General features: G+C 42.6%; 1 protein-coding gene across 1 annotated transcript in view; it reads right to left on the bottom strand.

The window, feature by feature from the left end:
* Positions 1-4460: 4460 nt before the first annotated feature.
* PGM2 (phosphoglucomutase 2) overlaps positions 4461-27538 on the bottom strand; it is a 45903-nt gene continuing 22825 nt past the window's right edge. The window contains exons 7-14 of the mRNA XM_075859032.1: positions 21669-21858; positions 18755-18852; positions 16848-17028; positions 16671-16764; positions 14196-14325; positions 9206-9395; positions 6570-6703; positions 4461-4926 (exon numbers count right to left, since the gene is read on the bottom strand). Of these exons, the coding sequence (XP_075715147.1) occupies positions 4824-4926; positions 6570-6703; positions 9206-9395; positions 14196-14325; positions 16671-16764; positions 16848-17028; positions 18755-18852; positions 21669-21858 (1120 nt within the window). The 3' untranslated portion in view covers positions 4461-4823. The remainder of the gene's footprint in view (positions 4927-6569; positions 6704-9205; positions 9396-14195; positions 14326-16670; positions 16765-16847; positions 17029-18754; positions 18853-21668; positions 21859-27538) is intronic.

The raw sequence follows: 27538 nt of genomic DNA, 5'->3' as shown, positions 1-27538 counted from the left end.
CCTCTCAGACGCCCTGTGTGTCTTCTGGGGAAAACATGGTATAATTATAGATTGCATTTGGAAATAGCCCCTGACAAATTGTGAGCTCCAAAAACATGAGGCACAGAAAGCAACGCTTGATACTAAAGCTGAACTCTGCTTGGACAGCATCAGAATGAACTAAAGAGAGGGGCATTATCTTCATATTTATAGCAAAATGTATTCAGCCGTGTCTGAGTTGGGCCTAGTTTACACATTGCAGAATTGATGCAGATTTTGTATGCATTTTTTAAGCCAAAAACAGGAATGGAACCTAAACAGAAAAATATATAAAAGATGGCCATAAAGTGCCTCCTTTCCTGTATCTATTTCTGGTTTTGGCTTAAAAAAATGCATGCATAATCTGCATCAAAACTGCAATGTGTGAACAAGGCTTTACACCACTCCGGAGTTGCAGTGGTTGTGGATGGTGTATGGGTGCCCATGTTGTTTGTTACCCAATTTCCCAGAAAACAGACAAGAAATGACTAGTGGCATCACTAGCACAGGGCACATACTTCAGGTCTACCAGCATCAGCGATCACCACATTCAATTTCATACATTTTGAGGACAGTAGGTACAGTATTGGGGGCATCCGGCCAGCATTAAGCACAGTATTAGGGGCATTTGGACCAGCAGCAGTCACTGTATAAGATGTCTTGGTGACAAACTCTGCAGAGGAAATTAGTGGCTCGCCTGAACCAAATGAAAAAAAAACGCAAACGCGATATACTTCAATCAGAGAAGTCGTCAACTGTGAATCATTTGACGTAAAGGGGAAGTCTCCAGATTAAACATTACATTTATTAGAGCAGGAATCACTCCACCTCCCATGTACAAGAAGATCTGGGTGATAGGACTGAGCTACTGAGTGGTATGACCACCAGCGCTGGACACCGGTGGATGGGGGCTCATGCTGGACTGCCACTCCATTCAAGCTCCTCCTCACTGTGGGGTGTACAATGAGTAGGATCGGGGGTTCAGCACCCACTTTCTTGGTAGGAGTCCAAACGGTCAGAAAATTATCATTTATCTTGTGGATAGGTGATCATTTTTTATTCTGGGAATACCCCTATAATATAAAAATAGCTGGAATAAGATGCGCATAATTTAATTAGAGGCAAACACCTCTTGTTAAATTAGGCGCATCTCTGAGTATCCGCGAGCCTGAAAAGTGAAATGTATGCCAGAGCTAGCGTAGATTTCCACTATAAATTTATGTCAGCTCCTGCCGTCAATTCTAGTAAATTTGTTGGGACGCAGCAGGCAATGCCCCCTTTTGCTAGGTCCCTCATACTTTTTGAAAAAGTAGCATGGGTGGCATAAATGCATCAAACTTCGCTAAAACATTTTTTTTTTGTTACAAATTGCAACTTTTGATGCTGTAAAGTTTATTAATCCCCCCCCCCAATATGTTTATGTACCTCAATCTGTGGCCCAAGCACAAAAAAAAAAAAAAAACAACGTAAAAAAAATAAAATCATACACCTGGTGAGGTAGACTGATGGCTAGTGAACATGTCTGAATGTTTTTGAATCGTGGAAAGGAAATCTAAGAAAATCAATACAAAAACACTATACTGACAGTAGCCCACTGTACCCCCTGCCATGGCTCATCTCCGCTCAGACCTTGGTAACCTGTATCCAGCCAGATATATAGTTATGTTCTCCTGGTTTGTCTGGGAAAGTTGAACATTTGGTAGAAGACATCACTTATGTTTCAATGTTTATTAGTCTGGATCTGTTTAGTTATTGGTCTCATAAGGCCTTATTCACACGGACGTGTCCGTTTTGTGAGCGCAAAAAACGCTGTGTTTTGCGAGCGCAAAAAGGTCCGTGTGTCATCAGCATATGGTGCGCGGCTGCGTGATTTTCGCGCAGCCGCCATCATTATGACACTGTTTTTATTTTTTACAAACAGAAAAGCACGAGGTGGTTTTCTGTTTTCATTCATTCTTTTTACTACGGTTGCTCGATTCACGCGCAGCATCCGGAAGTGCTTCCGTGTGCGATTTGCACGCACCCATTGACTTAAATGCGCGAAACACAGGCAAGTATAGGACATGTGAGTTTTACGCAGCGCACATACGCTGCGTGAAAATCACTGACAGTCTGAACGGCCCCATTCACTAACATAGGTCCGTGCGAATAAGGCCTAAGTGGCACGCTTATTACTCCTCACCAGTAGATGCCATCAGACGTTTGTATTTTTAAGCTGGTACGTCGCCTGCATATACAATAGGTCCAGCGTGCTTTACCTCAAAAGCTCAACCTTTTGTTCTTGAAAATGACATGTTTTTATTCCATGAAACCCACGGAGCTTAGAAAGGTTGGTGCGAATATTGTAAGGTTTTCCGGATAAGCTAAATGTACTCAAATAATCAGGAAACATTTTATTGAAAATGGTGAAAAAAAAATTAGGTTATTGAAATATTGATATTTACCATCTTAACATGTCCAGGCTATAAAGGTAAGGCATATAGTAGTGACCTTATGACATCAGTGTTCCTAAAGGAGCTTAATGGGAGTCCTAGGACTATACATAGACTGGTTGTACTGCAGGTTTCAGATATCAGACATAAGTAAAGACTCTGAAGATACTGGTGAAGGACATGTCTGTCTCCCGTAGATGATAAGTCGGGTAATGACATCAGAGAAATACTCATCCGTTCACCTTCTTCTAGGTTTTAAAGTAGAAGATCTGTGGTGAAACGTAAGATGCCCCCTAATATAATTATAGGACAAGACTCTGTACTGATGCAGAAGTCAAATCCTTGTGTATAGACGAAATAGAAGTGTTACTTTTTGATGATATTTGGCATTAGCTCAGGTCTCCAAACAAAGTCATATGTCCACCTATCAGGGGGAGAAACACGGCCGTAGCAACAGCGATGGGGCACAGGGGGTGGTAGGGGCCATTCAGGTGCAGGAACATCATTAGTTTTTTGGGGGTAATTCCAAGGTGGTGGTTTCTGCTATGTGGTACTTTTATAAAGGGAAGGTCTGCTGTATGAAGCTACTATGTATTATTGATTACTGCTCGAGGACAAATAGTTATGCTACTTCTAGAATAACGTTAGAAACCGTGTACGTGATGTCATACTATAAAGACACAATAGGTGCGCAGTATAAGGGTATGTGCACATGACCTCTTTTCAGACGTAAAGGAGGCGTTTTACGCCTCGAATTACGCTTGAAAAGACGGCTCCAATACGTGGGCAAACATCTGCCCATTGCTTGCAATGGGTCTTACGATGTTCTGTGCGGACGAGGTGTAATTTTACGCTTCGCTGTCAAAAGACGGCGCGTAAAATTACGGCCGCGTCAAAGAAGTGCAGGACTCTTCTTGGGACATAATTGGAGCAGTTTTTCATTGACTCCAATGAAAACCAGCTCCAATTACGTCTGTAAAAGACGCCGCGAAAAACGCGAGGACTTGTAAAAACGTCTGAAATTCAGGAGCTGTTTTCTCCTGAAAACAGCTCTGTAATTTCAGATGTATTTGGCGTTGTCGTGTGCACATACCCTAAGAGTCTCCTTTACTCTGAATAGGTCTATATTTTGTCTCATTATCATGGCAGGAAGAGATAGAAAACAGAGCTCTGGACACCTCCTTGCCCATTCTCTGCCCTAAGTTCAGTCTAATTTGGCCTAAACAATTTGAGACAGCCTGATAACTAGGGACGACCTGCTGCCGGACAACCCAATATAAAAGCAGTAGTTGTTTGGTTATGTTCACCGCAAATTCTTCATTGGAAAGGGTAAATCTGCAAGAAAAATCTGCAGCATTACCTTATTTCCTTGCAGATTGTTTCTGCTACATGTGGCCTTGCAGATTGTTTCTGCTACATGTGGATAAGGTTTTGAAAGCCCTATCCAAATGTATTATACGGTACTTTGTATTATACGTTACTTTGCTGTGGATGTGCGGTGCGCAATTCACAATGCAAATCTGTAACATCTAAAACGTACAAAAAACTTTTGACCCCACCGATCAAAACTTCTGACATGTCACTATGACGTCAGAAGGTTTTTGAAAGTTTAGTTACCCTTTAGGTACGAAGGAGTTATTTACTTAGAGTGGCGTTTCGTATGCCAGTCTTTACTTTAGAAACCGCATGAGAAAGATGCGGCTTTTTAATAAATGTGTTGCTTTTTCGGCTGTCCGTGCGCCAGAGGTAAAATCTAGCTTCTGGAGCAAAATATAGTAAATAGGTCAGGCCACTGTTGTCCCCCGTCCCTTCTGCTGATCCCCACCCATTTTTCTATGGCAAAAGCAGCACAAAAGTCAAAACTTTTCCCTTTTGTGCCATCTGTGACTTTCTACGCATCAAAAAGTTCATAAATTCCCCCCACCGTGAAATTTTTTAACAAATTTATGTGGAGATCACTTGAAATGAGAGACAACGATTGGGACTAGGACACAAAAAGTAAACCAAACATAGAGAGAACTACAAAGTTTAATGTTAATGGAATACGTTGTATACATAAAATAATATTTTTGTGTACTGAAGTACATATTAAAAGAAAAAACGAAATGAGATAATGTATAAGTAATAAAATAGTCTATAAAGCAGTATACAGTTATAGTTATTCATTACATAACCTTTAAGGCTGCAAACAGTGGGCCTCATATCAAATCTAACAGAACTGTTCTTGTTGCCTATAGCAACCAATCACAGTGCAGCTTTCATTTTTCCACAGCAGTTTGAGAGCTGAAAGTGGAGCTGAGATTGGTTGTTATGGTTAACATGGCCAGTTCTTCTGCTAGACAGTCCTGATAATGGACGCCCACTACTCTGTCTTTAATCTGCCTTTCTTTGCAATTTATTTTTTTCTGGCTGAAAGAAATGTTCTTCAATGGCATCAGCGAGATCGTTCAGTTCCTTCTTCAGCTGATTGTAGTCACTGTGAACACACAAACAATGAGAGTTTAACCCCTTGCCTTCGCAGACCGTTTTGACCTTCTTGACAGAGGACCATTTTTCAAATCTGACATGTGTCACCTTATGTGGTAATAACTTTATAATGCTTTTACTTATTCAAGAAATTCGGAGACTTTTCTCGTGACACATTGTACTCTATGTTAGTGGTAAATGTTGGGTGATACATGCATTGTTTATTTGTGAAAAACACAAATGTATCAAAATTGGGAATTTGCATTTTTTTAAATTTGGTTTTCTCTGCTCCAAGGCATATTTCTACAACCCAAACAGGTACTAATTAACATTTCCCATATGTCTTCTTTCTGATGGCATTTTTTGAACCTCCTTTTATTTTTTGATAGGAAATTAGGAGGCTTACAAGTTTAGAAGTCATTTTTCAGATTTTCGAGAAAATTTCAAAACTAAATTTTTTTTATGAACCAATTTAGTTCGGAAGTGACTTTTAGGGGTCTCTATATTGGAAACTCTCTAAAAATCACCTCATTTAAAAAACTGCACACATCAAGGTAGTCAAAACAGCATTTTGGAAGTTTTCTAAGCCTTCGATGTTCCACTGGAATTAAAGCAAAATGAAAGGTAAACTTAGCTTATCTTTTATTTTTTTTTGCAGATTTTTTTATTTTAATCCTTTATTTCTGTAACACAGCAAGTATTAACAGAGAAACGCAGCTAAATAACTATTCACTAGATTCTGCAGTTTTTATAAATATCCCACATGTGGCCATAGTGGCTCCTTGACTGCATGAGGTAAATAAATAATAAAAGAATCCATATATGTGTGTTACGCTGTGAAGCAATCCTTTCTGCACAGGCCGGTGTCGCACTGATATATGGCGTCCTTTCTTATTCCCCTTTTGGTCCCTACACTCCGCACCTTTGGAGTTTGGGGAATTTTGCTGGGAAAGTGTTGTCCTGGTATAATACGGGCACTCTCGCTGCTAGAAGATGTACTTGGGCCCTCCCTTTCCTGGTACCCATATATTAGGGCCTTGATAACCATCTATTAGAACAGAAAAAATAACTTTTTTTAATTTTTATATAGACTATGGTAGGAGGGCTGCTTACTTTATTCTGCGGGTCAATACGATTAAGGCGATACTAAATTTATATATTTTTGTTTTATGGTAAACCGCTCGTGTCGCCATATTCTGAGAAACATCGTGGTTTTATTTTCCTGTCGACTGAGCAGTGTGTTTTTTGCGGGATGTACTTTAGTTTTCATTAGTAACATTTTTCAAACAAACTACTTAAATGCTACGGTCGCTATTGACCGTGTAATATAAGGAGTTCATCGGCCGGGATCGGTGCAGCTCAGGTCCTGCCCGTTACAGCAGCATGTCAGCTGTAATATACAGATAACAACCGCACCATCAGGTTGTCGTAACTGTATGACAAATTGCAGAAACCATTTGCCGACCATGACGCACAGGTATATCAAATGTCACCAAGGGGTTAAAGGGCATCTCCAACCAAAGTAAAGCAATGCAATAGTTGTTGTGCAGTCTGAACACCAACCTAAAATATCTAAAGGGTACAATAAAGGAAAATCTATTTCTTCTGTCAGCCCAGGAAATAACCTTCATAAGATGTATACCCATAATTTACCTGTTTCCTGGTGCAGCACACAGCTCAGCATAATATTTAATTTTTGGCTCCGTGCCACTGGTCCTCATGGTTGCCACTCCGCCATTGGCAAAAGTGAAAGTGATCATCTGGCTGCTCTGACTAGTAGGCAGAATCTACAGGCAGAAAAGATAGAAACAGAGGAGTGTGAATGAGCAATCTACAAATGTGAACTACAATGTGCAGCCTGTACTAGCCATACACATTAGATCACAATTCTAGCCATACACATTAGATCACAATTCTAGCCATACACATTAGATCACAATTCTAGCCACACACATTAGATCACAATTCTAGCCACACACATTAGATCACAATTCTAGCCATACACATTAGATCACAATTCTAGCCATACACATTAGATCACAATTCTAGCCACACACATTAGATCACAATTCTAGCCACACACATTAGATCACAATTCTAGCCATACACATTAGATCACAATTCTAGCCACACACATTAGATCACAATTCTAGCCATACACATTAGATCACAATTCTAGCCACACACATTAGATCACAATTCTAGCCATACACATTAGATCACAATTCTAGCCACACACATTAGATCACAATTCTAGCCATACACATTAGATTACAATTCTAGCCATACACATTAGATCAGTGGCCTCCAACCTGTGGCTCTCCAGCTGTTGTGAAACTTCAACTCCAGGCTGTCAGGGAATGCTGGATGTTGTGGTTTTGCAACAGCTGGAGAGCTACGGCTTGGATACCTCTGTGTATAATATTTGTTGGCCGAGTTCCTGAAATTTTTGAGTGCATTGAGACAGCCCAATGTGTCCTGTCGGGGGAAAGCAAAGTCTGCACCTGTTGGCGGTCAACCTGTTCGATGGTGTCTTGTAACGTAGCTGCTTATCTCCCTACCCTTAAACACATTGTCTAACCAGGACACCTCCTTGTTAATATGCCTTAAAATATACAGGGATCAGCCTTGACATTGACTATACGGTTACAATGGCACCTGACAAGGGGTGGGATATATTAGAAAGCAAGTGAACAGGAAAAATAGGAAAAACAAGAAAAATAGGCAAGTGCAAGGATCTGGGAGACAATTTTAACAAGGACCACATTGTGATGGCTAGATAACTGGGTCAGAACACGTCCAAAACTAAAGGTCTTGTGGTGTTTCCGGTATGCAGTGGTTAGTACCTACCAAAAGTGGTCAAAGGAAGGAGAACCAGCGACAGGGTCATGGGTGCCCAAGGCTCATTGATGTCTGTGGGGAGTGAAGGCTAGCTCATTTGGTCCGATCCCACAGAAAAACGACTGTAGCACAAACTGCTGAAAAAGTGAATCCTGGCTATAATAGAATGGGGTCAGAACACACCGTGTACCACAGCTTGCTGCATATGGTGCTGTGTAGCCGCAGACTGGTCAGACTGCCCATGAGGACCCCTATTCACCTACAATGGGCACGTGCGCATCATAACTGGAGTAATGGAAGAAGATGGCTCTATGATGAATTATGTTTTCTTCTATACCACTTGGATAGCCGGGTGCGTGTGTGTCACTTACCTGGGGAAAAGAAGGCACGATGTACGATGGGAAGAAGGCAAGGAGGCAGTGTGATGCCCGCCTGCCTAAACACACGTGATCTCGGACATTTCATACTTTTGAGAGTGACTGCACTGAAGAAACGCACGGATGAAAGTATGAAACGTCATAGAATCGAGGAATCAACTCGCAGAGATCAGGTGACCCCATTGCAGAAAAGGTTTTCCAGTGCTTCCCCCGACAGGAAGATAATTGATAAGTTAACTACATGAGTGTTATTTTTTGCAAATAATTTGAGTAAAACCTTTAGCTGATGAGCCTTTCGGCAAGACACGAGCCTGTTGGAGTGTCTGTCTTCTTGGAACTTACAACATATTCAGGCATCGCAGTGTATTAAATGAAAGGTTCAGCCTGCCCTATTACCAAGGAGGAGCTCAGGCAGGCTCAGATCATGTCACAGAGTACATTAGTTGATGGTTTCAGTGATGGAAAAGCAGAAATTGAATGAAGAGTTGGGGGGGGGAAGCGCAAATATTCCAGCCCAGAATAACCCTTTAAAAGGCCTAGAAGATGCAACTGACAGGAAGAACTGCCGATATTCACACATACATTACATTAAAAAGCTTCTGGAGCTCTGCAAGATAAAGTAGTGATCACAGGGGGAAAGGGATGTCTGTGCACCTTCTGTCAGTAATCCCATTTAGAAACACTACAGTCTTCTCCACGGCTGATAACAATGGCTTGCATGCAACTTCATGGCATAAGATAGACTTTAGGCATATTGTCCCTTTAAGCTTTAGTTCCCTATGGCTGATCTACACAATGGTCACTGCTTCTTACACGGCCAGAATAGACTGCTTACATAAATAGTGGAGTACTAAGCAAAAAACAGAGCGCACGCGGTCAAATAATAGCAATCGTACAGTAAGATTTAAGGAACTCAAGCTTCTTATATTCAAATGAATGTGCTACCCAGAGTGCCCCTTAGACGCTGGATGTAAAAATTCACTGAACACATAATTGGATCAAGAATCTATAAGGTTAATGCTGGATACAAAGAGAATATAGAGAAGAAATGCGTAACACAGTGAAACTCACAGCTTTGTTATCAGGCTGGTTGTTATCAAACCCTGTGGTCAAGTCACGTACGCCCGTAACCTCAAATTTACCACAAAGTTTAGGGTATTTGGAGTCTCCATCGTAGTTGCGTAGGTTGTCAAACAAGTTTTTGATAGTAGTTTGATCATAGCATAGGAAATAGGAATTCCTGCTTATGTGATAGCCATACCTGTCCAAAAATATTATAATTATAACAATGCAAGTACAGGATAATAATGAACAGTCTGCAAGAAACAGGTGTGTGTAGATCTGTGGCACAAGATAGAATTACCTGCATATATTCTAACACACAGTTATATAGTTCACAAGGATGAAAAAAGACACAGGTCCCTCAAGTCCAACCAATCCTACCGTGTTGATCCAGAGGAAGGTGTGACGGTCTCCGTCCAATATAGCGTAGTAATAATATTTTCGGACGGCAGGGGGTGAACCCACCGTGTCGTATGGGATTTCTGGTGGCTAGACCGAGGAGCGGATTCTGGGGGACCCTCGGCTTTTCCCCCTCCATCCCTTGTATAGGGTCTTTGTCTTCAGGACGAGGAATCCCCTGATAGCTAAACCCCCTGAAACAGCCTCCCGATACAACAGCCGATAAATAACCGACGGAATAGAAGTGACAAATGGCGCACTTACTATTGAGGTGTACAGACTCGTGTGCGGATCCATAGCGGTAGTTGTGGGCAGTGGTACAGAAGAATAGTAGGGGGCACGTTCCAAGGTTGGTAGGTAGGAGGCAAACAAGAATAATCGATGATACAGTCCAATAGATCAAAAACAGCACACACAGTACCAGGCTTTATGAGGGAGCAATGTTATTGTTCTGGCAAAGTCAAACTGCGGCCACCACACGAACGCATTTATTTCAATGGGGCCGTTCACATGGCTGCTTCAACGGACCGTGTGAAGGGTCCGTTGAAAAATAGAACATGTCCTATTTTTTTCTGTTTCCACGAATCCCTCGATAGTCTCAAGTCTATGGGGATCCGTAAAAACGGGACCCGCACGGGTGCAACTCGGACGAGAAGAACTGCAGTTTTCCACGTCAAAGCTTGCACTCGTTCGTGTGAATCTGCCCTGAGAGTGAGAGCTTTAGGCTGGGTTCACACGACCTATTTTCAGACGTAATGGAGGCGTTTTACGCCTCGAATTATGTCTGAAAAAACGCCTCCAATACGTCGGCAAATATCCGCCCATTACTTTTAATGGGCTTTACGATGTACTGTGCAGACAACCTGTCATTTTACGCGTCGCTGTCAAAAGACGGCGCGTAAAAATACAGCCTCGCCAAAAGAAGTGCAGGACACTTCTTGGGACGTATTTGGAGCCGTTTTTCATTGACTCCAATGAAGAACAGCTCCAAATTATATCCGTAAAAGATGCCCCGCAAAACTCGAGTACAAGCAATTACGTCTGAAATTCAGGAGCTGTTTTCAGACGTATTTGCCGTTATCGTGTGCACATACCCTTATATGGGAAAGCAACAGGTGCTGAAGATGACCAATTAGTGCATGCTGCTACTCCAGAGCCAAGGACAGCGGATGCAGAGAGTTAAGTAACTAGTAGTGTGAGCTGTCCTCAGTAGTGCCAGGAATAGTAGATGTAGCAGAGCTGACACTGCATGGACGGAGGCCAGACCGCAGCCTGGAGTGAATGGAGCGGTACCGTGAAAGGGTGAGCAAGAGTGGAGGAGAGAGAGGTGCGGTGGTAAACCGCTACATTAAGCAAAAACACCTAGGAGGCAGATGCAAATTGGCCCAAATCAGAATACGTCGCATCTGCAGTAATCTAGTACTCATAACATATGCGTATATCATTTCTAGGCCTTTACTATTAGGGTATGTTCACATGCAGTGTTTTCAGCCGTTTTTCGGGCCGTAAACGGCCCGAAATACGGTTGAAAAATGGGAAGCAGAACGCCTCCAAACATCTGCCCATTGATTTCAATGGGAAAAACAGCGTTCTGCTCCAACGGGCCGGCTTTTACACGGCCGTTTTTCAAAACGGCCGCGTAAAAAAACGGCCGCGAAAAAGATGTGCATGTCAATTCTTCAGCCGTTTTTGGAGCAGTTTTTCATAGACTCTATGGAAAAACAGCTAAAAAAACGGCCGTTAAAAAAGTTGCGAAAAACGCGACTGATTAAAAAACGTCTGAAAATCAGGAGCGGTTTTCCCTTGAAAACAGCTCAGTATTTTGAGAAGCATTTTTATTTTCTGTGTGCACATAGCCTAATAGCCTCACATACTTCCTATAATGACCGTCCATGTGGATGCCCATAAAGATGAGTGGAGCTGACAGCAGGTGAAGTGGAATGGTGCTTTTCTAGCTCCTCTGTCACTTTGATCCAGCGGTTGTCTGGCGAAACAGCCATTAGACCCCAGCCAATTGGTGGCATATCTTCGTGATATGTCTGTGATACGGCAACCCCTTTTAGGAATTTGCCAATTCTTATTTAAGGATCCGGCTAGATTTTAGTGTGACAGTTCTATTTTTACATGTGATGATCAAACAAATAAATCAGAACCCAAAAAAATGATCTTAAAGCCATTCTCATTATGATTTTTATCTCTTACTTTCCTTTGAATACTACTATTATTCGCTCAGTGGTTGGCGCAGTTGTCTTGCAGAACTGGGGTCGCAGGGTTGAATACGACCAGGCAACATCTGCATGGAGTATGTATGTTCTCGCTGTGTTTGCAGGAGTTTCCTCCACCCTCCAAAAACATACTGATCAGTTACTTGGCTTCCTCTTAAGTTGTCCCAATGTCATTGTATGATATGGACGGTCATTCCATTGCCATTGTGAGCTCCACAAGGGGGACAGGGACAGGGACTGATGTGAGTGATAACAATCAGAAGGGCCGGCCTTAGGATAGATGGTGCCCCGTGCGAAATTATCTTTCAGCGTCCCACCCCCATCATAAAAAAAATGGCCCATAAAAAAATTATAATGGCCCCCACAGTATAATGCCCTATATAGTATAATGCCCCTTTAGTGCCCCCCATATAGTATAATAATAATATAATATATTATAACCCCTTCAAGGAAACAGTCTTTCATCCTCTAGTTGTGCCCACACAGTATTATGCCCCCTGTACTACCCCTACGCAGTATAATATCCGCTTAGTTGCCCCCACACAGTATAATGCCCCCTGCCCTGGCTGCCACACAGCCCACTCTGTAGATTGTGCCATAATCCCCCACCTCCCCCCTTGTAGACTGTGCCCCCAAACAAAAAAAATAATTTTTTACTCACCTAGGCCCCGTTCCCACGACGAACTGGGCTGCTCCACGGCGGGATCCTAGCGTAGGCCGGCGTGTTCCTGTAGCCTAGTTCAGAGTTTCCCAACCGTTTCAGGCTCGAAGCAGCACTGGAAAAATAAAATTTCCTCAGGGCACCCATACCAAAAATTGTTTGGAGAAAGACAGAAAACGGCTAAAAACAAGCTCTACACTCGTAGGGTATGTTCACACAACGTTTTTTTTTTTAAGCCGTTGAAGAGAATGCCAAAGATGCAGGCAGAAAAGCTCCAAACGGGCGCCGTAGCTAGTTTCTGCCTCCTACTAATTTCAATTGGAGCTCAGAGGTGCAAACCACCTGAAGACTATCAGCCCGCTACTCACAGTAAAATGACCATCAGCCCGCTACTCACAGTAAGGCCTAATTCACACGAGCGTGTTCGGTCCGTGATATACGGTCCATATGTCGGCCGCATTTCCCGCGCCGAACACACTGCAGGGAGCTGGGCTCCTAGCATCATAGTGATCTATGACGCTAAGTGTCATTGCCTCGCTGTGGGAAAACTATCCCATACTGTAATCATGCATATCACGGACCAAACATACTCGTGTGAACTAGGCCTAAAATGACCATCAGCCCCCCACTCACACTAAAATGTCCATCAGCCCGCCACTCAGCCCCCTTGTAGATAGCACACCCCCCTTCCTGTAGATAGCGCCACTGTAGCTTTTTCAAGGAGTGTAATCCCCCTGTGGCCGGGGATTCCGCTCCTGGAGCGCTCCGCTTGATGTCTCTCAATACATGGACAGTGACATCAGCGACAACTCCTGAAGCGGAATCCCCGTCCACAGCGAAGTGAAGCCCCTGTCGTCTGTGTCCATTTAATAGTAGATAGCAGAATAGTAGATAGTAAAGCAGGAAGATCCCTCCCTGCTCTGCTACAGCGGCGTTGCTACCGCTGTAGCGGCTGCAAGCGGCACCGCCTGCAATGGGGCCTGTCCCGACGGGCACACAGAGGCCCTCATGCCCGGTGTCGCCGCTAGCAGCAGCTATGTAGCACCGGGGCCGCAAGGCGGCTGTGGAGTCGCCGGGCCCATGCGCTTCTGAAACAAGCAGAGGAAGGGAGCCAGCACTGCTTGTGTAATGGCACAGGCCGGCCCTGACAATCAGCACCAAAATTACTAAAAGGGCAAAGCCTTACTAGTGACCAGTCACACTTGTGTCCCATACCCCCCCCCCCTGATGATGCCGCAGTTGTGGCGAACATGTAGAGGGGACACTAGCTGTCTTCTATATTTTAACCCATCATGTGCTTAGTATTTGTAAATCATTTAACGGGAAAGTTCAATCCAGACCTCCAATACCCTAGTCAGCTAGCATTATTCAGGAAACTTTTCTAGTCCGCTATTCAGAACGTTAATGTAGGATAATCATTAGACACCGTAAATTCACTTTATTATGAACCCATTCACTAAACATTTATTTCAAGGACACTTTAATAAAAGTTGCGTTTTAATGGCCTGCTAGCGAAAGGCTGGGTCACTTCTGGGGCTTTGCCCTTTTAGTAATTTTGATGCTGTTCAGAAATAAATTCCTTTCCCAGGCTTCAATGCGCAATTTCTACCTCAGCTTCATTTCATTCTAGGATCACAATCCGTGTGCCGCACTGACATACGTTGATGCTAAATAAGCAATGGAAAATAAATGATTCTTCATATAGAGAGCTTACTTCTTAAAAATGGCTTCGAGCTGCTGAGACAGGGTGAGGTTTTTAGTCGCTAGGTAACTGGCCATTTCTGCGGCGATGACGGCAGCACTTACTCCATCTTTGTCCAGCACTAAAGGGCAGCACATGTAGCCTGGAACACAACACATTTATTGATTAATAGTCAGACTTGTTTTTGGCCTCTTATGTCAGCCGGATCATTTACTCATCCTGTCACATTACAATACAAACACTACATCTGCTCCAATGTACCAGAGACCTGGTATTTGCAATTGGACCTTAACCATTTACACCATGCTGTTTTAAGGTCCAAAATTCTATGTCAATTAATTTTAGAATATATATTTTATAGTGTCCGGTGCTCGATTCCATTGATATGTAGTTAAACCGTACTATTCTGGCTGCAAGCAGCTTCCTGACACTGTTTATACATATACACAAGAGCTCTAAAGCTCCCTCTAGTGGTGGCTGCAGGCTGTCGCAATGGCATATTTTAATTCTAGCTCAATGCAGGCGATTTGTAGTGCGGTGTCAGAAAAAGAGTGCGGAGTGCGATATATGTATATTAAAAAATGAATCAGTACAGAATTTTGGACCCTCATATTTAATATTGTGTCAGAAGGACCATCAATATAAAACAACCTTTAAATTATCAAAATTACGCTAAAATAAAGTGTTTATAACTCGGTCGCACTAGGTCAAAGATGATCATAGACTTTGGATAAGCAGGTAGGGCAATACAGTTGATCTGGGGTTTCGGAGTAGATGGGAATATCACCCTATAGAAGTCCTAAACTATAATTGCCCTGCCTGCAGCGGAAATGCCACCCTGATAAAAGCGATCCCACTGGAACCTCCTCTATGTATCCTACTAGGTCCCTAGATGTGGGAAATATCTATCTCGGAAAATAATTCCATATCAATAAATCAAAGACCGCACAGATAATATTCTAAATATGTTATAAAAGCCCCAACACCTTTCCCTATAAAATAATTATAGTTTGTCAGGGGACAAACAATATCTCTTACAGAAATCAGCAGCCATAATAACAAAGGTATGTACAGCCACATACAGGTAGAGCAATCTAAACACAATACAGAAGTAATCTCACCGAACAGGTATAATAATAAACCTCACGAGTTAAACTTGTACTACTTGCGTATCATAGGTACAAAAAAATTTTGCCTTCGGGTACAATACACCCCAGATAATGTTAGATCCGACACCTTGACAGGTCACGGCTGCAAATGAGGTATAGATGACACCCGCAGCAGGTTCCAGAGTGTGACCGCTCTTATCAGGGTGGCATTTCCGCTGCAGGCACGACATTTATAGTTTAGGGCTTGTAAAGGGTGATATTTCCATCTACTCTGACACCCCGGATCAACTGTATTACCCTACCTGCTTATCCAAAGTCTAATCATTATTGACATACTGCAACCCAGTTATAAACACTTTAATTTTGGTAATTAAAGGTTACGTTTTATATTTATGGCCCTGTGACAATATTAAATATATTGACCTCAATAGGTTTAGTATAAGGCTGGATTCACACGAGCATGTTCGGTCCGTAAAGGACGGAACGTATTTCGGCCGCAAGTCCCGGACCGAACACACTGCAGGGAGCCGGGAGCATCATAGTTATGTACGACGCTAGGAGTCCCTGCCTCGCTGCGGGACAACTGTCCCATACTGTAATCATGTTTGCAGTACGGGACAGTAGTTCCACGGAGAGGCAGGGAGGCATGCTCGTGTGAATCCAGCCTAAAAGTCTCTGACAGCTGACAAGTCAGTTCTGTATTGTGCTATAATATATATATATACATACACACACACAATTTTTTTTTTATAAATACATCAAATTAATTATGTTTAATGGTAGGCATTCCGTTTTAAAGAAACCCTCCCATCTCAGACATTTATGGCATATCTGTATGATATGCCATAAACGTCCGATAGATGTGGGTCCCAGCTCTAGGATCTATCTCGAGATCTGAGAAGAAAACTGGCACACTGCATCCAGGTGGTGAATCAGTGGCAAGGATTATAGAAACAGCCGAGCTCGCTGTGCTACGCAGTTTCCATCACTCCCATTCACTTTGAAAGTTCACTATGAAAGTTGCGGAAACCCTATGGGAGTCCCCGACCCCCTCTACACCGATTCCACGCCAGGATGCGGCAGCCAACATCCATTTCACGAGTCGGGTCAGGGGATTCCAATCTAGAGATAGGTGCAAGTCCCAGTTCGGACACGCATCTATCAGACATTTATGGCATATCCTATGAATATGCGATTAAATGTCTGAAATTGAATATTTGAATAGGCCACTACGTAAAGCCCTGCAATGGGTTCGATTAGAAGTACAAATTTTGTAATATTATATCTCCTACAAGTTTTAGCTACGAAAAATACTCCACATACTGTATAACCCATGACCGGGCCGCGATGATCATTATAGCATTTATCGGCCTCTCACCTATGGCTTCCTCAAACGCAAACAAAACCGTTTTCCCTTGGTCAATATGTTCCTTAGCTCGATTTCCCATCCATTTAAATCCTGTCAGGGTTTCCTGCAAGTATTAAGAGAACAGGGTGACTAGCAGATCATGTAGTATACAGTATACAGTACAGTAGGTGGAACAGTATAGAGCACCTCAAAGTGAAAACCTTCCTGCACAGCGATGGCTCGGAGTATCTTGGAGGAGACCGTGCTTGCCAGCATGTAGACGTTCTTCACTGCACCCGCGTCTGTGTTCTGCTCTTTCCAGCAAGTAAATATCCACCAGCCCAGAAGTGCGCCAAGCTCATTGCCAGAGAAGACTTTCCACTCACTGCTGACCAAGAAAAGCAAGAAACTATTCAATCTTCAATCATTGGCAAATCCTGAGAAATTATTCTTCATACTCAAATAATGGTTATTGGAGTATTTTTGAGGCAGGTCAATGGAGAATTGCTATTATAGAGTTAGCACTGAATATACAGGAATCCAGTGTACCTATTACTATGTAGTATATACCATTGCTACCTCGTCTACCCCTACCTACCAACTCCTTCAAAGATGGGGATGAATGTGGTCAGTTTCTCAAATAACTGGTCTTCCTAAAACAAGTGAATTCAAAATGGGCACCAAGGAGAAATCCCCATGTCTATAGTTCAGCACTGTTGATGTGCACTACAGTAATGAGTATACCCTGTGCCAGTAAGCATACTGGGCATACACAAGGCAGAGAGTGGGTCTGATCAGCCAATGATCAGACACACTTTACTGGCATCAGAAGGAATTCAGTAAGACCTACTAATAGGGCGAGCTGTCAGCAACAGCTTTAGACAACTAATACTATTAATAATATGGGAGGTTAGAGGGGTATTCTCAACTAAAACATTTATGGCAGATCCACAGAGGTGGGAGCCGCACCTATCTGGACAACGGGGGTCCCCCTACAGCCGTTCCGCCAGATTAAGCTCGCTGCTGAATCCAGGCAGAGAATAAATCAAGAGATGGCACACTTGCTCAACCGTTTCCAACTCCCATAGAATTGAATGGAGAGAGCGTCTCCATACATGCCCTGACTGGATGCGGCAGCCGCCTCACCCCTGTTCTCCAGAAATGTGGGGGTCCCATAGGTGGGATCTGCACAATTTATGCAATATCAGGAGGATAACACAATGGCTGGTAACCTTTGCCTCTTCTTCAATACCTTAGCTTGGTCATACATCGTAAAAATCAGTCTGCTGTGTGCTAGAAGAGTTGCATTAGTACATGATGTGTAATTCTCCTACAGCGACTGCATATTGCATGTCAGTAATTCATCCTCATGAGTGGATTTGGGAGTCACTGCAGATCTTTCACATTGATTAATAAAACACGGAGCCCTGAAGATTTATGTCTGCACCGCGGCCGGTCACAGGCAGAGGGATGTGGCATCACCATAACAACTACCAGGGAAAAGGAGTCATATCACTTAAGTAAAATCCATTGTAAAATCCATTGTATACTGTGAGAACGGACTGCACTGGAAGTACCCGCAAAATAACCACTAACTCCTAAATTTACAGCAGTATGTAAAAAATACTACTGTTATAATGGACGGAAAGGATCAGACGGCAATACAAGTATTGCTATCACCTATCCTGTGGAAATTTCCACTCATTTATCATTTTTATTTTAAGTGTCGAGAGCGTTAAAAATGGACCAAAAGTCAAAATGTTTGTGACTTTTGAGGCATTTGCGACTTTTTTTTTACTACATTAGAGTTCTGGTTTCTTTTTTGCTTTTCTATATAACATTACTAGATTGACAGCAGTTCCAACTCAAAATAGCCAAATGTGGTGAAAACTAACACGTATGGACACTTTTCTGTATAAAAAGTGCGAAAAACTCCAGAGAGTGAAAAGTGGTGAATGCCTCGAACCAGCGCCTCCTCCTATAACATACACTACCTGACCACGAGAGGTGATCGGAATCAGACCGAGACCGGGTTAGTTACATCCGTACTTTGTATCTGTCCTGTGTGACTGGATAAATAGCCAAACGACAGTAGCCCCAGTTCATGAGCTCACCTCTCCTGCTTCTCAGCAACAGCAAGACGATCAGCATCTGGATCATTTGCCAATATAATCCTGGCCTCTTCTTTATCAGCCAACTCAAAGGACAATTTCTGCAAAACACAGAACTGAACATGAGAAAATAAACTAGTGATGTCATCAGCCTCTCCGGACATCACTGCGATCACTTATTCCCACGGCAGCAATACGGCTCCATGTGAATGCCATACATTGTGTGCTAAATTAACTACTGCCGTGTCCTAAAGGGGGTTGTCCCAGAATGGACAATCATCACCTATCCACAGGATTGGTGATAATTGTCTGATCGCTGGGGGCCCCACTACTGGGACTGAGAGAAACGAGCGATTGCACTCGGCTGTCTCCGTCATTCCCATAAACTTTGAACGGAGGGGCAATGTTTATGTTTGACCGCTGCTTCATTTAACCCCTTAGTGACCACTAATACGCCTTTTAACGTCATTCACTACTGGGCTTTAGGCTAGGCTGACGCCTTTTCACGTCAGCCTAGTCTAAGTCCTGCACGGGTCTCCCGTGCAGGCTGGTGCCGGGGCTCTGCTGTCTGATGACAGCTGAGCTCCTGCTCCAACGCCCGCGATCGAAGTTTACTTCGATCGCGGCCGTTTAACCCGTTAAATGCCGCCGTCAATAGCGACCGCGGCATTTAACTTTGTTTACAGAGGGAGTGCGCTCCCTCTCTCACTCATCGGCGGCCCGCGAATGCAATCGCGGGTCTCCGATGCGGTGTCATGGCAGCCGGGGGACTGATAAAAGCCCCCAGGTCTGCCCTGGACATATGCCTGTTAGGACGCGCCGGAGGCACGTCCTAACAGATTGCCTGTCAGATTTACACTGACAGGCAATAATGCTCTGGTATACGAAGTATACCAGAGCATTATAGCAGCGATCGGAATATCGCACAGTAAAGTCCCCTAGTGGGACTAATAAAATCAGTCATCAAAGTGAAATAAATATTATTAATAAAAAGTACAGTAAAAAAAATAAATAAAACCATTTTTTTTCCATAAAAAGTGGTTTTATTTAGTAAAAGTGTAAAAAAAAAAAAAAAGTACACATATGTGGTATCGCCGCGACCGTAATGACTCCATTAATAAAGTTAATATGTAATTTAAACCGCAAAGTGAACACCGTAAAAAAAAAACGCCAAAAACTATGGCGAAATTGCAATTTTTTTCCATTGCCCCCCAAAAAAGTCATAATAAAAATGAATCAATAAGTCCCATGTACCCCAAAACAGTACCATTCAAAACTACGTCTTGTCCCGCAGAAAACAAGCCCAAAAAATCACTACATTGATGGAAAAATAAAAAAATTACGGCTCTTGGAAAGCGACGATGCAAAAACAAATAATTTTAGTTCAAAAGTGTTTTTATTGTGCAAAAGTCGTAAAACATAAAAAAACCTCCACATATGTGGTATCGCCGTGATCGTACCGACCCATAGAATAAAGGTAACATGTTATTTACGTCGCACAGTGAACGGCGTCAATTTAAAAACGCATAGAACAATGGCGGAATTTCAGTTTTTTTTTATAATCCCCCCCAAAAAGGTTAATAAAAGTTAATATAAAAATTATATGTACCCAAAAATGGTGCCATTAAAAAGCACAACTAATCCCGCAAAAAACAAGTCCTCATACAGCTATGTAGACGAAAAAATAAAAACGTTATAGCTCTTTGAATGCGACTATAGAAAAACAAATAAAATAGCTTGGTCATTAAGGCCTAAAATGGGCTGGTCACTAAGGGGTTAATGTTGACAGCAGTGAAGAGGAACGGGGTTTCAGGAACCTCATTCTTCTGATCGGTGGGTGTCCCTGCGGTGGGGCCACAAGCAAATCAGACAATTATCATATAATTTTATTTACAGTTGTCAGTTCTGGGACAACCTATTTAAGGACGCAGACAATTTTGGCTGAAGGGAATTTTTTCCGTTTTGCACTGCATTTCGACAGCAATAACTTTTTATTTTTTCAATTTACATACGTTTAGAGGGCTTGTTTTTGCAGGACAAGTTGTATTCAATAGCATCAATTTGAGGTGCATATATCTTAGCGTTTATAAAGCTTTTATATATTATTGAGGGGGAAATGGGAAAACAACATTTTTGTTCTGTGTTTTGATTTTACATCATCTAACGTGCAGTATAAAACGTATTGACTTTATTCTGTAGGTCGCTACGGTTACGTGGTTAACAAATACGTATAGTTATTTATATATTGCCCACATTGAAGGATCACTAAACTGATCAGAAATACCCCCAACACTTCACATGATATTCTAATCTTCCTTGATGCTATTCTGTTTCAAATTGCAATCCAAATTAGGAAACATCTTATTTATCAATCTTCTCCCTCTTGAGTTTAGAATATGCCAACAATAGTTTTGGCTGAAATGGGCAGGGCTAAGGCAGCGGTGTCAATGGCCGGGAGGTAGTAGAAACGGCCCTCTTCTGCACTGACTTAAAACTGACAGGAAGCAAAGAAAAGTCATGTCTCTTTAAATCAGGCTTGTCCCCTTCTCACAGCAGCCGAACCACTAAGAAAGCCATGGGGTCCCTCTTACTGTGATTTACTCTTTATTGTCCTTTCATTTTTTTAGCAGAGAAAATAGGAACCATCTCCTTCTGGCCCCTCCATCTTTTATTAACTTGGGTAAAGAGATATGGCTTACCTAGTCTTCATCGCGGATAGTGCAGCAAAATGCCCCAAGCTTAACACTTGTACTAAACTACCTGCGCATGATGTACCAGCACTGGGGGAGGGGAGACAGTTGATATATAGAGGAACGGTCTTTTTTTTTTTTTACATTCTTTGGATTGTGAAATCAGATAAGACAGGTCAAGGAAGGACATAAAGCGAGGGGAGCTGGTACTTAGTAAGTGCTCGTACCAAGACTCCTTTGCCCTCTTCGGGATTGGGGTATTTCACGGTAGGAAATTCTGGATCTGGGTCCTTTTGTTCAGGGACAGCGAGTGGGGGGCTGAAGCTGAACGCTTGGAATGCAGACTGCACAAACTCGTGGCCCACGCCGTGCACAGACGTGTGCACAAACTTCAGCTTGGAGGTCTTGTTTATGTCTCTAAAACAAAAGAGAGAGACCGTAATATTATCTATACATACAAAGGAGCACCTAATAAGCAGTACAATAAACTTCCATGCACTGGAGAGCTTTTGTATGACCAATGATGGTGATATTTTCAATGTTTTTGCTGATCATTTTGCTCATCAAAATTATAGTCTTATTGGTAGGGATCCGACCACTAGGACCCACAAATTCTGCGAATGAACCTGTCTCCATTACACCCTTTATTGGATAGTGACTAACCGTGTATAGCCACGGTCAGTCACCTCTGTCAGTCAGACCTTCGCTGATCAGACTTTTATGGCATATTTAGCGAACATACTATAAGGCTGGGTTCACACGCCCTATTTACGGACATAATTCAGGCGTTTTAGCCCCGAATTACGTCCGAAAATGCGGCTCAAAAGCGTCGGCAACTATCTGCCCATTCATTTGAATGAGTCTTACGATGTTCTGTGCCGACTGTCATTTTTTTTACGCGCCGCTGTCACTTCTTCAGACGTAAATGGAGCCGTTTTCCATGGACTCCATGGAAAAACAGCTCCAATTACGTCCGTAATGGACGCAGCGAAAGACGCCTGCACATGCCATTACGTCTGAAATTACGGTGCCGTTTTCTCCTGAAAACAGCACCGTAATTTTTGCCGTAACGGACGCTGTCGTGTGAACATACCCTAAAAGCGATTTGTCAGAAAATGAGCTATGCACAAGTGTGTGCAGCATATGAGGACAGATTTTACACTTCTAAATGAAAAAAATGAATGTTTTCATTCACTGACTGTAAGCAGAGGAGCTTATTAGAAAGTTTCCTAATTTATCTCTGAAAAATCCATATAAATGTAAAATTGTGAAGTTTAATATGTTTAGTGATCGATTATAATACCAGAAAAATAAAGTATAAGCCGCACATAAATTAAATCACTCTAGTGTACGTCACCTGGTGGTTTTGGTCCAACTCACACACATTTTTAGAAATATTTCAATAAAAGGCTTTATATAATGCGAAGTGTCGCATGTTGGATTAAACAATACCTTATATTAGAACTTTTCATTAGAATACCAAAGATCTCTCCTCTACATGTGTATTCCAAGCAAAGAAATTAGCCACAAAAATACAGCAGAGGCAGTGAAGTCATGTTAGACCCCATTCACATTAAATTTTTTGGCCGTTTGACGTGACGCCAGAAAAGCTCCCGGCGTATATGTGAAATGTAGGCTGTGACAAATGCCTCACAGTGGCCTATGTCACGTAGACTATAATGGTATCCATCATAGTCTATTAGGCATCCGATATAGTATCCGTTTAACGTATAAGTAATGAAAAGCTATAGAAAAGCCCATTAAACGTGTCATACAGAGGTATACGTCACGCATAGGATCCCATGTTAAAAACAAAAACCATATACTACGTAATAAATCTGTATTTGCGGGATGCAGTTGTATGGAATAGTGTAGACTACTACGCTATTCCACTCTTAAAAAAAACAGAGCCCTATGGACGCATTTAGCACATACGCCAGGAGCTTTTGTGACATACATGATAAACGTAGGGCCAAAACGTGATGTAGACTCGGCCTTAGGGCAGATTCAGACGAACGTTGCGTTTTTGCGCGCGCAAAAAACGCTGCGTTTTGCGCGCGCAAAAACCACTTGACAGCTGCGTGTGTCATCCGTGTATGATGCGCGGCTGCGTGATTTTCGCGCAGCCGCCATCATAGAGATGAGGCTAGTCGACGCCCGTCACTGTCCAAGGTGCTGAAAGAGCTAACTGATCGGCAGTAACTCTTTCAGCACCCTCGACAGTGAATGCCGAACACAACATCGGGAAACCTGTTAAAAAAAAAGAAAAAGTTCGTACTTACCGAGAACTTCCCTCCTGGCCGTTGCCTTGGTGACGCGCCTCTCTTGACATCGGGCCCCACCTCCCTGGATGACGCGGCAGTCCATGTGACCGCTGCAGCCTGTGCTTGGCCTGTGATTGGCTGGAGCTGTCACTTGGACTGAATTGTCATCCCAGGAGGTCAGACTGGAGGAAGAAGCCGGGAGTTATCGGTAAGTCAGAACTTCATTTTTTTTTACAGGTTCATGTATATTGGGATCGGAAGTCACTGTCCATGGTGCTGAAACAGTTTAACTCTTTCAGCACCCTGGACAGTGACTATCTCCTGACATCGCGTACCGGAAATTTTTTTGCCGAGTTCGGCCGAACCCGGTGAAGTTCGGTTCGGTTGTCCGGGTTCGCTCATCTCAAAGACACTCCGTTTGGATGTTTGGAAACAGAAAAGCACGTGCTTTTCTGTTTACATTCATCCTTTTGACAGCTGGTGCGCTGTTTCAGTCAATTCGCACGGAAGTGCTTCCGTGCGACCTGCGTGGTTTTCACGCACCTATTGACTTCAATGGGTGCGTGATGCGCGAAATACGCGGAGATATTGAGCATGTCGCGCCTTTTGCGCAGCTGACAAACGCTGCGCAAAAAGCACGTACTGTCTGTACTGCCCCATAGACTTGTATTGGTCTGTGCGTGGCGCGTGAAAACCACGCGGCCCGCACGGACCCAATACACGCTCGTGTGAATCCCCCCTTAAGGTCATCCTTAAAGAGGCTCTGTCACCACATTATAAGTGCCCTATCTTGTAAATAATGAGATCAGCGCTGTAATGTAGGTAACAGCAGTGGTTTTTATATAGAAAAACGATCTATTTTCACCAAGTTATGACCTATTTTAGCTTTATGCTAATGACTTTCCTAATAGACAACTGGGCGTGTTTTTACTTTTGACCAAGTGGGCGTTGTGGAGAGAAGTGTATGACGCTGAGCAATCAGCTTCATTCACTTCTCCCCATTAATGTATTCAGCACATAGTGATCCTGCGTTGTTCACTATGTGCAGTCACATACATACACATTAACGTTACTGAAGTGTCCTGACAGTGAATAGACATCACCTCCAGACAGGACGGGATGTCTAGTCACAATGCCGACACTTCGGTAATGTTTGTGTGTGACTTACTCACACAGCACATCGAGATCACGCTGTGCTGTCATTTACAGCGAGATCTCGCGGGATTAGGCTTGCTGTGCTGTAAGTCACACACAAACGTTACCGAAGTGTCGGGATTGTGAATAGACATCCCGTTCTGGTTGGACGCGATGTCTATTTACTGTCAAGACACTTCAGTAACGTTACAAAACATCAGTGTAAATAAAAAGGACCGATTAATGTCAAATCACATTTCTGATAATAAAAGTGAAAAACTGACAGGCAAGTTAAAGTGTATGTTCACAAATGCCAGAAGTCTAGCAAGCAAAATGGGGGAGCTGGAGGCCTTGATACTGGAAGAAAATATAGATATAGTTGGTGTTGCTGAAACATGGCTGGACTCTTCACATGACTGGGCTGTAAATCTACAGGGTTTTACACTTTTTCGTAAAGACAGGACAAATAGGAAAGGTGGTGGTGTATGTCTGTATGTGAGAAGTGATATGAAGGCGAGTGTGAAAGAGACAATAGTGGGTGAATACTGTGAGGAGGTTGAAACCTTGTGGGTGGAACTAGAAAGGGAGGTAAACACTGAAAAAATTACTTTTGGTGTAATCTATAGACCCCCCAATATAACTGAGGAGATGGAAGGTCAGATATATAAACAGATGGAGCGGGCTGCACAGGCGGGTACTGTAGTGATAATGGGAGATTTTAATTTCCGGGATATTAATTGGTGTCATGGTTCGGCTTCAACTGCAAAGGGGAGACATTTCCTCAACCTGTTGCAGGAAAATTTTATGGGCCAGTTTGTGGAAGACCCGACTAGAGGTGAAGCTCTGTTGGATCTGGTCATTTCTAATAATGCAGATCTTGTTGGGAATGTCAATGTTCGTGAAAACCTCGGTAACAGTGATCACAATATAGTTACATTTTACCTATACTGTAAAAAACAAACGCAGGCTGGGAGGGCAAAAACATTTAATTTTAAGAAAGCCAATTTCCCCAGGATGAGGGCGGCAATTCAGGATATAGACTGGGAAGAACTAATGTCAAATAATGGGACAAATGATAAATGGGAGATTTTCAAATCTACCTTGGGTAATTATAGTGCAAAATGTATTCCTATAGGTAACAAGTATAAACGACTAAAATTAAACCCCACATGGCTTACACCTTCTGTGAAAGGGGCAATACATGACAAAAAAAGGGCATTTAAAAAATACAAATCTGAGGGTACAGCTGTAGCCTTTGTAAAATATAAAGAGCTTAATAAAATCTGTAAAAATGTAATAAAATTAGCAAAAATACAAAATGAAAGGCAGGTGGCCAAGGATAGTAAAACAAATCCTAAAAAATTCTTCAAGCATATAAATGCAAAAAAGCCAAGGTCTGAACATGTAGGACCCCTAGATAATGGTAATGGGGAGTTGATCACAGGGGATCAAGAGAAGGCAGAGTTACTAAATGGGTTCTTTAGCTCTGTATATACAACAGAAGAAAGAGCAGCTGATGTAGCCGGTGCCGGTGCTGTTAATATATCAGTTGATATACTGAATTGGATGAATGTAGAGATGGTCCAAGCTAAATTAAATAAAATAAATGTGCACAAGGCTCTGGGACCAGATGGGTTACACCCTAGAATTCTTAAAGAGCTTAGTTCAGTTATTTCTGTCCCCCTTTTCATAATATTCAGAGAATCTCTAGTGACTGGTATAGTGCCAAGGGACTGGCGCAGGGCAAATGTGGTGCCTATTTTCAAAAAGGGCTCTAGGTCTTCCCCGGGTAATTATAGACCAGTAAGCTTAACATCCATCGTGGGGAAAATGTTTGAGGGGCTATTGAGGGACTATATACAGGATTATGTGACAATAAATAGCATTATAAGTGACAGCCAGCACGGTTTTACTAAGGACAGAAGTTGTCAAACTAACCTAATCTGTTTTTATGAAGAGGTGAGCAGAAGTCTAGACACAGGGGCCGCTGTGGATTTAGTGTTTTTGGACTTTGCAAAGGCATTTGACACTGTCCCCCATAGACGCCTAATGGGTAAATTAAGGACTATAGGTTTAGAAAATATAGTTTGTAATTGGATTGAGAATTGGCTCAAGGACCGTATCCAGAGAGTTGTGGTCAATGATTCCTTCTCTGAATGGTCCCCGGTTATAAGTGGTGTACCCCAGGGTTCAGTGCTGGGACCACTATTATTCAACTTATTTATTAATGATATAGAGGAAGGGATTAATAGCACTATTTCTATTTTTGCAGATGACACCAAGCTATGTAATATAGTTCAGACTATGGAAGATGTTCATGAATTACAGGCAGATTTAAACAAACTAAGTGTTTGGGCGTCCACTTGGCAAATGAAGTTTAATGTAGATAAATGTAAAGTTATGCATCTTGGTACCAACAACCTGCATGCATCATATGTCCTAGGGGGCGCTACACTGGCGGATTCACTTGTTGAGAAGGATCTGGGTGTACTTGTAAATCATAAACTCAATAACAGCATGCAGTGTCAATCAGCTGCTTCAAAGGCCAGCAGGATATTGTCGTGTATTAAAAGAGGCATGGACTCGCGGGACAGGGATGTAATAATGCCACTTTACAAAGCATTAGTGAGGCCTCATCTAGAATATGCAGTTCAGTTCTGGGCTCCAGTTCATAGAAAGGATGCCCTGGAGTTGGAAAA

Source organism: Rhinoderma darwinii, chromosome 1, assembly GCF_050947455.1.
Source record: "Rhinoderma darwinii isolate aRhiDar2 chromosome 1, aRhiDar2.hap1, whole genome shotgun sequence".
Taxonomy (NCBI): Eukaryota; Metazoa; Chordata; class Amphibia; order Anura; family Rhinodermatidae; genus Rhinoderma; species Rhinoderma darwinii.
The sequence above is the reverse complement of the archived record's forward strand: the minus strand, read 5'-3'. Positions and strand labels throughout refer to the sequence as shown.